Source organism: Ceratotherium simum, chromosome 20 (assembly GCF_057802395.1).
Source record: "Ceratotherium simum simum isolate JZ-2026a chromosome 20, ASM5780239v1, whole genome shotgun sequence".
Classification (NCBI taxonomy): domain Eukaryota; kingdom Metazoa; phylum Chordata; class Mammalia; order Perissodactyla; family Rhinocerotidae; genus Ceratotherium; species Ceratotherium simum.
In genome coordinates, this window is record NC_141919.1 from 50511400 (window position 1) to 50524132 (window position 12733).

Consider the following 12733-nt stretch of genomic DNA (forward strand, 5'->3'; position numbering starts at 1 on the left):
GGTGCTTGTCATTTTGTTTCTGGTCTGGTGATTTCATATATTTTTGCATTGTGGTTCCTGTGTTGGTTTTGTTTTTCCTCATCCTGGAAGTCTCTGGTTGCAATTTCCACCTGCCGCCACTGTCTGGTGATAAAGGGCTGTGTAATCTAAGTCCCCTGCGCTCTGCCCCAGTTTTTCTGCTGCAATCCGCAGTTTTGTGCCCCCCCCCGCCCCCGCTGCGATCCACGGGTCCAGTTGTTTGATCAGGTCTGCCTCGGATTGCTAGATCTGGTCGGTTGAGCTGCAGAGTCCAGGTTGCGGGGAGAGGGGAGCTCTCTCTTTTGCCCTCTGGGTCCCTGACGTGGGAGGCTTCTCGTTTGCCCCTCTTTATCTGCTCTCTGGGGTGCTCAGATGTTGATGGTAGCCCTGTGGCTCCTCTGAGTCCTCTGTGCCGGAGTTTCCCACTGGCTGAGAGAGTCCGAAGAGCCACGGTTTCCCGCGGAGGGCCGCCCCTCCCCGCTCTCTGGGAGCCGCGGACCGGGATCGCTGATCTGTTGGGGAGGGAGTGGAGTTCTCCTTACCTCTCCCCACTTCCTCCGGGGGCCCAGCACGTTCCGCTCTCAGATGTGCAGCAGTGTGGATCCCTCCGCTCTAGGTTTTCACTGTCTGGGATTCCGTTGTTGGTCTGTGACTGTTGCTTTTGTTGTATCTTGTCGGGGGAAGAGTTCACGGGAAAGCTCACTCCGCCATGATGCTGACATCACTCCTCTTCAGATATTCTTTTTGCTCCTTTGTTTCCTTTCCTGCTAAGACTCCCAGTATGCGTATGTTAGTATGCTTGATCGTGTCCCACAGGTCTCTGAGGCACTGTTAATTGTTTTTTATTTCTCTTCCTCAGACTGGATAATCTAAATTGACCTATCTTCAATTTTACTGATTCTTTTTTCCACTTGCTCAAACCTGCTGTTCAGCCTCTCTAGCAAAATTTTTTGTTTTTGTTGTTGAGGAAGGTTCACTCTGAGCTAACATCTGTTACCAGTCTTCCTCGTTTTGCTTGAGGAAGATTCGTCCTGAGCTAACATCTGTGCCAGTCTTCCACTATTTTGTATGTAGGTCCCCGCCACAGCATGGCTGACGAGTGGTGTAGATCCGCCCCCGAGATCCAAACCCATGAACTCAGGCCACTGAAGTGGAATACGCCAAACTTAACCCCTAGGCCACGGGGTCAGCCCCTCCAGCAAATTTTTTTTTATTTCACTTATTGTACTTGGCAACTCCACAATTTATGTTTGGTTCTTTTTTTCCCCAAAAAATCCATTTTGTTCTTTTTTTTATTAATTTCTCTTTATTGATATTCTCAATGTGCTGAGACATTTTTCTTATGTCCTTAGTTTTTTAGCCATGGTTTCCTTTAGTCCTTTGAACATATTTAATGTAGCTGGTTTCCAGTCTTTGTCTAGTAAATTCAATATCTGGGCTTCTAGTTTCTTTTTTTGTGTGTGTGTGTGTGAGAAAGATCAGCCCTGAGCTAATATCCATGCCAATCCTCCTCTTTTTGCTGAGGAAGAGTGGCCCTGGGCTAACATCTGTGCCCATCTTCCTCCACTTTACGTGGGACCCCGCCACAGCATGGCCTGACAAGCGGTGCATCGGTGCGCACCCGGGTTCCGAACCCAGGCCGCCAGCAGCGGAGCGTGCACATTTAACTGCTACGCCATGGGGCCAGCCCCATGGGCTTCCATTTTCTTTCTTTCTTTTTTTTTTTTTGTGAGGAAGATCGGCCCTGAGCTAACATCTGCCAATCCTCCTCTTTTTGCTGAGGAAGACTGTCCCTGGGCTAACATCCGTGCCCATCTTCCTCCATTTTATATGGGACGCCACCACAGCATGGCTTACCAAGCAGTGTGTCAGTGCACGCCTAAGATCCGAACTGGCAAACCCTGGGCTGCCGCAGCGGAGGGCATGCACTTAACTGCTTGTGCCACCAGACCGGCCTCTTCCAGTTTCTATTGATTGCTTTTTTTTGCCCTCTGTATGTGCCATACTTTGTTCTTTTCGTATCTCATAATATTTTGTTGAAAATTGAATGTTTAGATAATGTGGCAACAAGATTTTTTTGTTGCTGTTTGTTATAATTGTTTCCTTGCTTAGTGACTTTCTGACCTAATTTTGTAGTGTCTATATTGTTTGTGATGTGTGGCCAGCAAAGTCTCCACTTGATTAGCTTGATTGTCAGCTAATGATTGGACAGCGATATTTACAGCAACAAAAGAGTGAAAAACAACCCAAATGCCCCCAAATAAGGAAGTAGTTTTTAAAAAATGATTCATTATATTTATATGATGGAACATTATGCAGATACTAACATTCATACATTTGGAGACTTTTATGACCTAGGAAAATGTTTATTATATGATATAGATGGAAAAAATAGAATATAAAATACAGTATGTTCAAATTTTTGAAAATAAGTTTTATGAAGGAATAAGCATATATATACACCAAAAAAACTCCTAGAAGGAACTATATCAAAATGGTAGCATTTGTTATTTCTGAGTGATGGTTAAATTATGTGAGTAAAAAAAAATTATCTCTGTTCTGTATTATGTACCATAAGGTTGTATTAATTATTTCGTTATAAAAATAAAATGCAGTAATTAATGTGATACACTTGTATATATTACTGTTTTTTATTCATGTGAATTCAATTAAAAATTATATGGCTGTTGAGTTTTGGTGATTTAGCATAAACTCTTAAAAATATTTGAAGACATGCTATTATAAAAACATGCTAATAATAACCCTGGTATCTGGGCTGACAAAATATATATATGAGCTCTTTTAATCTTTAGAGTCTACTCTATAGAAAGAAGTTTTGTTTCACTGGGGTGTAATAGGGTGAATTATTAGGCAGATGAATAACCTGTAGTCTCATTTATTAGCGTTTCATTTTTTTCTTTTCAGGCGCATATTAAATTTCCTATTGACTACCCATATTCACCACCTACCTTCAGATTCTTGACCAAAATGTGGCACCCCAACATTTATGAGGTAAGAAACGTCTATCATGAATTTCTCTGAAGATTTATTTTTTAGGTATAATCCTTTAAAACAGCCTGTATATCTCAGTATACTGTAGTGGTTATGCTGTAGCCATAAAGAAGTATTCATGGTTTCCCACTTTCAGTTAGCAGTCTCTAGTTTAATTGTTCAAAATTGAGGATAGTTTTATAATACCAGTGTATATTACAGTTAATTTAAGATTGAGGCTTGAGACCTTTGCTGCTCATTGCTTACATTATAATGCATATGTGTTAACATTTGCATTTTTTAAATTTAGTAGATAAAGTCATACAAATTTATTTGTGTGCCTGTCCTCTAGTTTCACAGCAGGGGTCCACCTGTTGCTATGATCAGAGAGTCAGCTTTTTGGGGGGATTTATCCTACTACATTTGGACTGGCCTTCTTGCAGGAGTTGCTGCAGAGCAGTTGAGAGCCTCTTTTGGAATAAATCCAAGGTGAGGTTCTTCTACTGAACAAGTCCACATGCCTGGGGGAGTCATTTCTAGTTTTGTTGATGAAATGTACGTAGCTTTGGGCTAATCTGTAAGCATGCTAGAACAATGCATTATGTTTCTCAGGATAATTATTTCAAGGCACTCTAAAACATCCTTTGAGGTCACTCCTTTACCATTCGGTAATCTTTTTCATTGCAGTAGGGCTCTGAAGTGGTCTCATTTTATTGTAGCTGTGGCTCAAGCATTAAAATTGCCTTTTAAAAGTTGCAGCCTTAGTCATGTAGTCTTTTGTTTTGGTCTGGTGGATGTTGGGAACTGCCTTTGCTCCAGAAACAGAGCTACGTAGCCTTTAAAATGTTTGTAGGCAAGAAATTGAGAACTTACTCTAGGGTCCTGAATTTGGATCTCAGTCTGTATGAGTTAGCACACTGGAGCAGCTTTATCATTTTTCAGAACTTGCTTTTTCTGTAAGGCTTCATTTTCATTTTCTTTTCCTTCTTAAAACAGGACAAACTGGTGCTCAAAAGGTAATATGTAGTTATGCTTCCAGAAATAAGCTCTGAGATTATTGGTTTTTTTAGTTTCTTTAGTATTTAATGTAATCATAATACAAATAAAAACACTGACTACCTTGTACGTTCTCTATAACAAAGTTATCCTGTTGTAGGAAAGAGACTATAGAAATGATTCACTGTTTTGTAAGTTCAAACTGAGTTCAATACACAGAAATATATTTGTGTTCTTATTGATTTAATAATCAAAAGTTCTTGCCTTCAAAACTATGTAGTAGATATAGATTTTAGCAAGAGAGAAATGAGAAGACTTAAGCTGTCATCTTACTAATGAGAACTAGTTTACCTTAAAGCCATGTACTCACCTTTTTCCATCTCAGTCTAATTTCCAAACCCCTCTCAAAAAAGAAACAAACCAAAAACAGGATAAAGGATTCAAAGCTCTGAAGGAAGAAAGTATAGGTAGATCAACTCCCCTTTCCACTGTTTTTTTTTAGTACTTAGGTAGGCTATTTTGTTCTCTCTCTTAAGAGTTAGCATTGGAGGGGGCCGTCCCCATGGCGTAGTGGTTAAGTTTGGCGCGCTCCTCTTCGTCGGCCTGGGTTTGGTTCCTGGGTGTGGACCTATACCACTCGTCTGTCAGTGGCCATGCTGTGGCGGCAGCTCACATACAAAAAGAGGAAGATTGGCAGTGGATGTTAGCTGAAAATGACAAAAGCTTTAGTTACAGTTTTGTTAAATACATCCATATTAAATACATTACTGCAGCCCAAAAAGTTATAAATACTTCTGTGTTATATGAGTGAATTTAATTATTGTAACTAATATTTCCTTTGTCATTGCCGTGTTTGTGAAATTTATAAATATAGGGGAAACTTGGAGAACAAAAGAAATATGAACTTGTCATCAGTGGTCCTACTGCACAGTCTACTCCTTTCTGCTTCATATGTTGAGGGAGCTCAAAAATACAGTTTCCTGGTTACGTGTTACTGCATGCTCAGAAATAGACAACCAACGAACCCCATTTGTTGTGCAAACCATGTATTAAAATGAGGTTTTCACGCACACTCTCTTCACTACAAACTTCACAGCTATGGCAACCCAGAATCTCACTGTTCTTTAGTATTTATTTATTAAAAAATTTTTTTTATAATAGAATAATTTTTAGAGTGGTTTTAGGTTCACCACAAAATGGAGTGGAAAGTACACAGAAGTGTTTAATATTTGTTGGTCCTTTAAGTACTAGTGAGTTATAGAACAGCATGGAGCTTTATTGAAAAAACAAAGATTTTGGGGCCAGCCTGGTGGTGCAAGTGGTTAAGTGCGCACGCTCTGCTGCGGCGGCCCGGGATTTGCCAGTTCAGATCCCGGGCACGCACCGACGCACTGCTTGGCAAGCCATGCTGTGGCAGTATCTCATATAAAGTGGAGGAAGATGGGCACGGTTGTTAGCCCAGGGCCAGTCTTCCTCAGCAAAAAAAGAGGAAGATTGGCAAATGTTAGCACTGGCCTGATCTCCTCACAAAAAAAAACAAAACAAAAAAACACAAAGATTTTGGATGTTTTTTGAAGGAGTATACAGATTGTTTTTCCTGTACCGTGCTCACAGATAAATGTCACCAATGCAGTCATGAAATAAAGGTTACAGTATGATGGTGTATGTTAGGCTCCTTGGTAGCCGATATAAAAATATTTTATTATTTCCCTTGAGGTTCTAGTTCTGAGTTCTTGTTTCTAGACCCAGATGATTCTCAAAACATTATACTAATCTCTATAGCTACCAACACTGTAAGGATGTAACAATTTGGCTACTATTCCACTATCATTAGGGCATGGTGTTTTTAAATGTTACTGTTTTAATAATGATTAAAAATAGACTTGACTGGTTTTGTTTTGTTTTGTTTTTGCTGAGGAAGATTTGCTCTGAGCTAACATCTGTGCCAATCTTCCTCTCTTTTGTATGTGGGTTGCTGCCACAGCATGGCTGACGAGTGGTGTAGGTCCACTCCCGGGATCTGAACCCACGAACCTGGGTCGCCAAGGCAGAGCGTGCTGAACTTTTAACCACTATGCCATGGGGCCAGCCCCAGACTCTACTGTTTTAATATGCTTTTCCTAAGACATGTTTTCTTAGCTCGGGCAGCCATAACAAAATACCATAGACAGGGTGGCTTAAATAACAGAAATTTATTTTCTCACGGTTCGGGAAGCTGGAAGTCCAAGGTCAAGGTGCCAGCATGGTGGTATCTGGTGAAGACTCTCTTCCTGGCTTATCTCTGCGTCCTCATGTGACTTAAGGAGACAGAGAGCTAGCTACCTCTCTGGTTTATCTTGAAAGATTTTTGCCAAGTCTGTAGAACCATTGCCTTTTGGAATAATAAAATTTAGGCTATGTAAGTGGTGAATGGGCCTGATTACACATGTTTATGATCTTTGTAATTATTTAGGTGGATGATAGGCTATTAGGAGTAAAATTGATGAGACCCATAATCAACTTTTCAAAAACTGAAAGAACTGGATGTATCAAGAGGTCTTTTACAATAAAGCTGTAATTATAAATTATATTTTAACATTACACAGAAAAGACCAGATAAAAGCAAGGATACTGTATTAGTCGGGGTTCTCCAGAGAAACAGAACCAATAGGATATTTAGTGATATGAGTAATAGAAGATTTATTATAGGAATTGGCTCACATGGTTCTGAAGTCTGAGAAATCCCACAGTCTGCCCTCTGCAAGCTGTAGAACCAGGAAAGCCAAGAGTATAATTCAGTCCAAATCCAAAAGCATGAGAACCAGGGAGCTGCTAGGTAAGTCTCAGAGTCCCAAGGCCCAAGCTCAAGAAGAGAGAGAGAATTTGCCTGTCCTCCGCCTTTTTGTTCTCTTTTTTGGGCCCTCAGCGGATTAGATGATGCATGCCACATTGGTGAGGGCAGATCTTCTTTACTCAGTCTACTGATTCAAATACTAATCTCTTCCAGAAGCAGCCTCACAGACATACCCTGAAATAATGTTTTAACAGCTACCTGAGCATCTATTAGCCCAGTCAAGTTGACTCATAAAATTAACCATCACAAATACTTATCTTTTTCTACCATTCCTCCCTTGCCATTCATATTATTGTCTTTTTATACTCTAGGTACGTCATTATGTTCACAGGGGGTGTAATTTGACTGAAAGTATGTTTGAATCCTTGAAACAGCAAGATGTTTTATAATAACTTCTTTTTTTTTTTTTTTTAAAGATTTTATTTATTTAATTTTTCCCCCCAAAGCCCCAGTAGATAGTTGTATGTCATAGCTGCACATCCTTCTAGTTGCTGTATGTGGGACTCGGCCTCAGGATGGACGGAGAAGTGGTGCCTCGATGCGCACCCGGGATCCGAACCCGGGCCACCAGCATTGCAGCGCGCGCACTTAACCACCAAGCCACAGGGCCGGCCCTATAATAACTTCTTCCCTTCTTATTTGATAACAGTAAAATTATTTTTAGATAATAAAACAAATGGTAGCTCAGCTGGTTCTGCTTTATCTCCTTTGATCATTTAACGTACATTTCTTTCTCTGATTATGTTATTCTTTTCTCTGTTGAGTGGAATTATCTCATAGAGCTTCTATGGTATTTCTGTGATTTGCTGAGAGTTTATTTTAATGATTATTCCACCAAGGCATCAAATAATGAACCAAAGATATCCTATTAGAATTGATTACAAATGAAGTTGTAATATGGCATTCTCTGATGATCTTTCAAGACTAGGACAGACTGCTTAAATTCATTATTCTTAAACTCATTTCATGTAAATTTTAAATATAAAATTTAAAAATTCTAAAACATTTGGAATAGTTTTTATTAAAATGCCTTGATTTCAATGTCTAGGTGTTATAAACATACTAAAAATATTAAATTTAAACCCACTTCTTTAAAAAAATTATTTTGAAATAATTTTAGACTTGAGTTTAAAAAATAGTGCAGAAAGTTCTCATTTACCTTTTAATCAGCTTCCTCCAATGTTAATCTTATACAACCATGTACATTTTATCAAAATTATGGTGCAATACTATTAAGTAAACTGCAGACTTTATTTGGAATAAAGTGTGGAATGGGGGATTTAAAACATATTGCTTGTCCTTAGCTGCTCTCTATCCCTTTACCTGAGACAAGCTGTGTTTCCATATTGTTATTTTATTTATTTATTTTTTTGTGAGGAAGATCAGCCCTGAGCTAACATCCATGCTAATCCTCCTCTTTTTTTTTGCTGAGGAAGACTGGCTCTGAGCTAACATCTATTGCCAATCCTCCTCCTTTTTTTTCCTCCCCCCAAAGCCCCAGTAGATAGTTGTATGTCATAGTTGCACATCCTTCTAGTTGTTGTATGTGGGACGCGGCCTCAGCATGGCCGGAGAAGCAGTGCGTCGGTGCGCGCCTGGGATCCAAACCCGGGCCGCCAGTAGCGGAGCGTGCGCACTTAACTGCTAAGCCACTGGGCCGGCCCTCCATATTGTTATTAAATCAGCAGAAGCAACATGCTAGAACTCTGTGATCTTAATTCACATAAAGGTGCTAAGTGCTGTGTTAAGATTTTATTATATTATCTGTATTTATTATGTTAATTTTTAAATGCATTTGATAAACATTTAAAATTTACGTAATTTTACTCAGTGGCCTTTAAGAAGGGATCCGAATAAAACATTTGTGTTTGAATTCATTTAAAGATTCTTCAAATGAATATGAATGCTTTCTCATCAGCTAATCAGAAATGTATAACCTCTTTTTTTTTTGCTTTAGCTACTAGGATAAATTGACATAACTTCTCTTGGTACCTTGTAAAATTATATTTGTTTTCTTTTTTTTTTTTTGCTGGAAAAGATTTGCCCTGAGCTAACATCTGTTGCCAATCTTCCTCTTTTGTTTTTCCCCTCCCCAAAGCCCCAGTACATAGTTGTATATTCTAGTTGTAAGTCCATCTAGTTTTTCTATGTGAGCCGCTGCCACAGCATGGCTTCTGGCAGATGGATGGTATCGTTCTGTGCCCAGGAACCGAACCCGGGCCGCCGAAGTGGAGCACACTGAACTTGAACCACTGGGCCATCAGGGCTGGCTCTAGATTTTTTTTCTTTTAATTGTTTTTATCATTAAAATATCATCATTAATTGACTGCTAAAATATTTTTTATTTCTAAAACATTGAGGAAAGTTTTGTAGAATGTTCCTGTAGAACTCCCAAAGTCTATGTGTGAGTTTCATCTTGGTTTATATGAACCGAATGAGTAAGATAGAAAGTCAACAGAAACCAGATTTTGGCTCTGATTTGGTGTTGAAATTTTCCTACCAAATGTGATTTAGTAATACACATTATTAAAGGTTTGAACTCGGGCCGGCCCCGTTGCTTAGCAGTTAAGTGTGCGTGCTCCGCTACTGGAGGCCCGGGTTCGGATCCTGGGCGCGCACCAACGCACCGCTTCTTCGGCCATGCTGAGGCCGTGTCCCACATACAGCAACTAGAAGGATGTGCAACTGTGACATACAACTATCTACTGGGGCTTTGGGGGGAAAAAAAAAAAGGAGGAGGATTGGCAATAGATGTTAGCTCAGAGCCGGTCTTCCTCAGCAAAAAGAGGAGGATTAGCATGGATGTTAGCTCAGGGCTGATCTTCCTCACACACACACACACACACACACACACACACACAAAAGGTTTGAACTCTATGTTGTGCTTGTTTAGATTTAGATTTTGCTATTTTCCTTTAAAAAATTTAAATTAGGACAGCAGTTTGCTCTATGAGGATATACATAACTTAAGGATTTAACTATAGGTACATTAGCCACCATTTAGAACATGCTACTATTTAGGCCACCAAATTTGTCCTTTCTAGAGCCTGGCTCTGGTTTGTAAATCATTTGTGACAAGCAGGATTTTATGTATATTTATGTAATTATATTCATGAATTTACAGATCTTTTGCATTCTCTCTAACTTTAAGGTGTGGGGAAGAGGCTTCTCTAGGCAGTGATGTGCCCAAATTTGGCTGCATATCAGAATCATGTGGAGAAGTTGTTAAAAATAAAGAATACTGGTGATTCGGTTTAATTGGATTTGGATGGGGCCTAGTCCAGGTAGCCTTCATTTTACATTTTAGAACTGTCTTTCTGGAGGCTTAGAATTTCCCCCAACTTTTTTTTTTCAATAATTTATTGAGGGCCAGCCCCGTGGCTTAGCGGTTGGGTGCGCGTGCTCCACTGCTGGCAGCCCAGGTTCGGATCCCAGGCGAGCACCGACGCACTGCTTCTCCGGCCATGCTGAGGCCGCGTCCCACATACAGCAACTAGAAGGATGTGCAGCTGTGACATACAACTATCTACTGGGGCTTTGGGGCAATAAATAAATAAATAAATATAATTTAAAAAAAAATAATTTGTTGAGGTGAAATTGGTATACATAAAATTAACCATTTACAGTGGACACAATTCAGTGGCATTTAGTACATTCCCAGTGTTGTGCAGCTACCACCTCTATTTGTAAGGCATTTCTATCACTCTAGTGTAAAATACCTTACCCATAAGTTTCTCCCCGTTCCTGTTTCCCCTGGTCTCTGACAACCACCTGTCAGTGTTCTGTCTCTATGTCTTTATTCTGGGTATTTCATATAAATGGAACCATACAGTATGTGACCTTTTGTGTCTGGCTTTCACTTAGCATAATGTTTTGGAGGTTCATCCATGTTGTAGCCTGTATCAGTGCTTCATTCCTCTTTGTGGCTGAGTAACATTCCATTGTATGGATAGACCACAATTTGTTTATCCATTCGTCTATTGATGGATATTGGTCTGTGCCCACCTTTTGGAAACGTGAATGGTGCTGCTATGACCATGTGTATGCATATACTTGTTTAAGTACCTTTTTCAGTTCTTCTGGTTATATACCTAGGAGTGGAATTGTGGGTCAAATGGCGATTCTGTGTTTTACTTTTTGAGGAACTGCTAGACTATTCTATAGCAGATGAATCATTTCACATTCCCACCAGCAATGTATGAGGCTTCCAATTTCTCCACATCCTCACTCATGCTTGTTATTTTCCATTTTTGTTTTTGTTTTTAGTATAGCCATTCTAAGGGGATGTGAAGTGATATTTCATTGTCATTTTGATTTGCATTTCCCTAATGGCCAGTGATGTTGGGCATCCGTTCCTGTGCTTATTGGCCATTTATATAGTATCTTTGGAGAAATGTCTGTTCAAATCTTTTGCCCATCTTTTTTGTTGTTGTTAATTAGTTTTGTTGTTTGTTTTTTTAATAGTTATAACAATAATTGATATTTATTTAGCATTTCCATGCCCTGAACATTGTGTCAAATGCTTTACAAACCCTGTGCCCTTTTTTTTTTTTGAGGAGATCAGCCCTGTGCTAACATCTGCGAATCCTCCTCTTTTTTTGCTGAGGAAGACTGGCCCTGGGCTAACGTCTGTGCCCATCTTCCTCTACTTTATATGGGACGCTGCCACAGCATGGCTTGACCAGCGGTCTGTCGGTGTGCGCCGGGATCCAAACCGGCGAACCCCAGGCCACCACAACGGAGCATGCACACTTAACCGCTTGCGCCACCAGGCCAGCCCCCCTGTGCCCTTTTACCTGCACAACAGCCCTGTGAGATGGATTTGTCACCTAGATTAGTAGGAGGGAACTGAGGCTGCACAGGGTCTATGACTTGCCATCAGTCATGGCTGTTATGTAGCACAGCTGGGAATGGAGTCCACAGAGCCACAACTTTAACCAATGCCCAACATGGCCTCCTACCCATGTCATCTATCCAGCCCCTTTTATGTTGGAGAAACGAGGCCGTGGAAAAGTCAAATGCCCAGGTAACTTTGCCCATTTTTTAATTGGCTGGTTTGTCTTTTTGTCTTTGAGTCGTAGGATTTCCTTATATATTATGGATATTAAATCCTTATCAGACATGTGAATTGCATATATTTCCTTCTATGTCTATGGGTTTTTTTCACTTTCTTGATAATGTCCTTTGCACAAAAGTTTTTCGTTTTGCTGAAATCTAGTTTATTTATTTATTTATTTATTGCTCATGCTTGTGGTGTCATATCTAAGGATCCATTCCCAAATTCAAGATCATGAAGATCTACCCTTATGTGTTTTTTTTTTAAGTGTTTTATGATTTTAGCTCTTAGATGTTTGTTTGGTCCATTTTGAGTTAATTTTGTATATGGTGTCAGATAGGAGTCCAACTTTATTCTTTTGCTTTTGGAAATGCAATTGTCCCAGTATCGTTTGTTGAAGAGGCTGTTCTTTTCCCATTTAATGGACTTAGCATCCTTTTCAAAAATCAATTGGCCATCAATGTATGGGTTTATTTATGAACTTGCGATTCTATTCCATTGATCTGTATGTTTATCATTATGCCAGTCCTACACTGTCTTGTTGACTGTAGCTTTATAGTAAGTTTTGAAATCAGGAAGTGTGAGTCTTCCAACTTTATTCTTTTTTTTCAAGATTGTTCTGGCTATGTGGGTCCCTTAAATTTCCATATAAATTTTGGGATCAGTTTGTCAGTTTCTGCAAAAAGAGAAGCTAGGATTTTATAATTTTATTTATTTATTTATTTTTTTCCCCAAAGCCCCAGTAGATAGTTGTATGTCACAGCTGCACATCCTTCTAGCTGCTGTATGTGGGACGCAGCCTCAGCATGGCCGGAGAAGTGGTGCGTCGGTGCGCGCCT

General features: G+C 39.8%; 1 protein-coding gene across 1 annotated transcript in view; it reads left to right on the top strand.

The window, feature by feature from the left end:
* UBE2R2 (ubiquitin conjugating enzyme E2 R2) overlaps nucleotides 1-12733 on the top strand; it is a 127248-nt gene that overhangs the window by 92062 nt on the left and 22453 nt on the right. The window contains exon 2 of the mRNA XM_004428357.3: nucleotides 2944-3030. Coding sequence (XP_004428414.2) covers nucleotides 2944-3030 — 87 coding nt within the window. The remainder of the gene's footprint in view (nucleotides 1-2943; nucleotides 3031-12733) is intronic.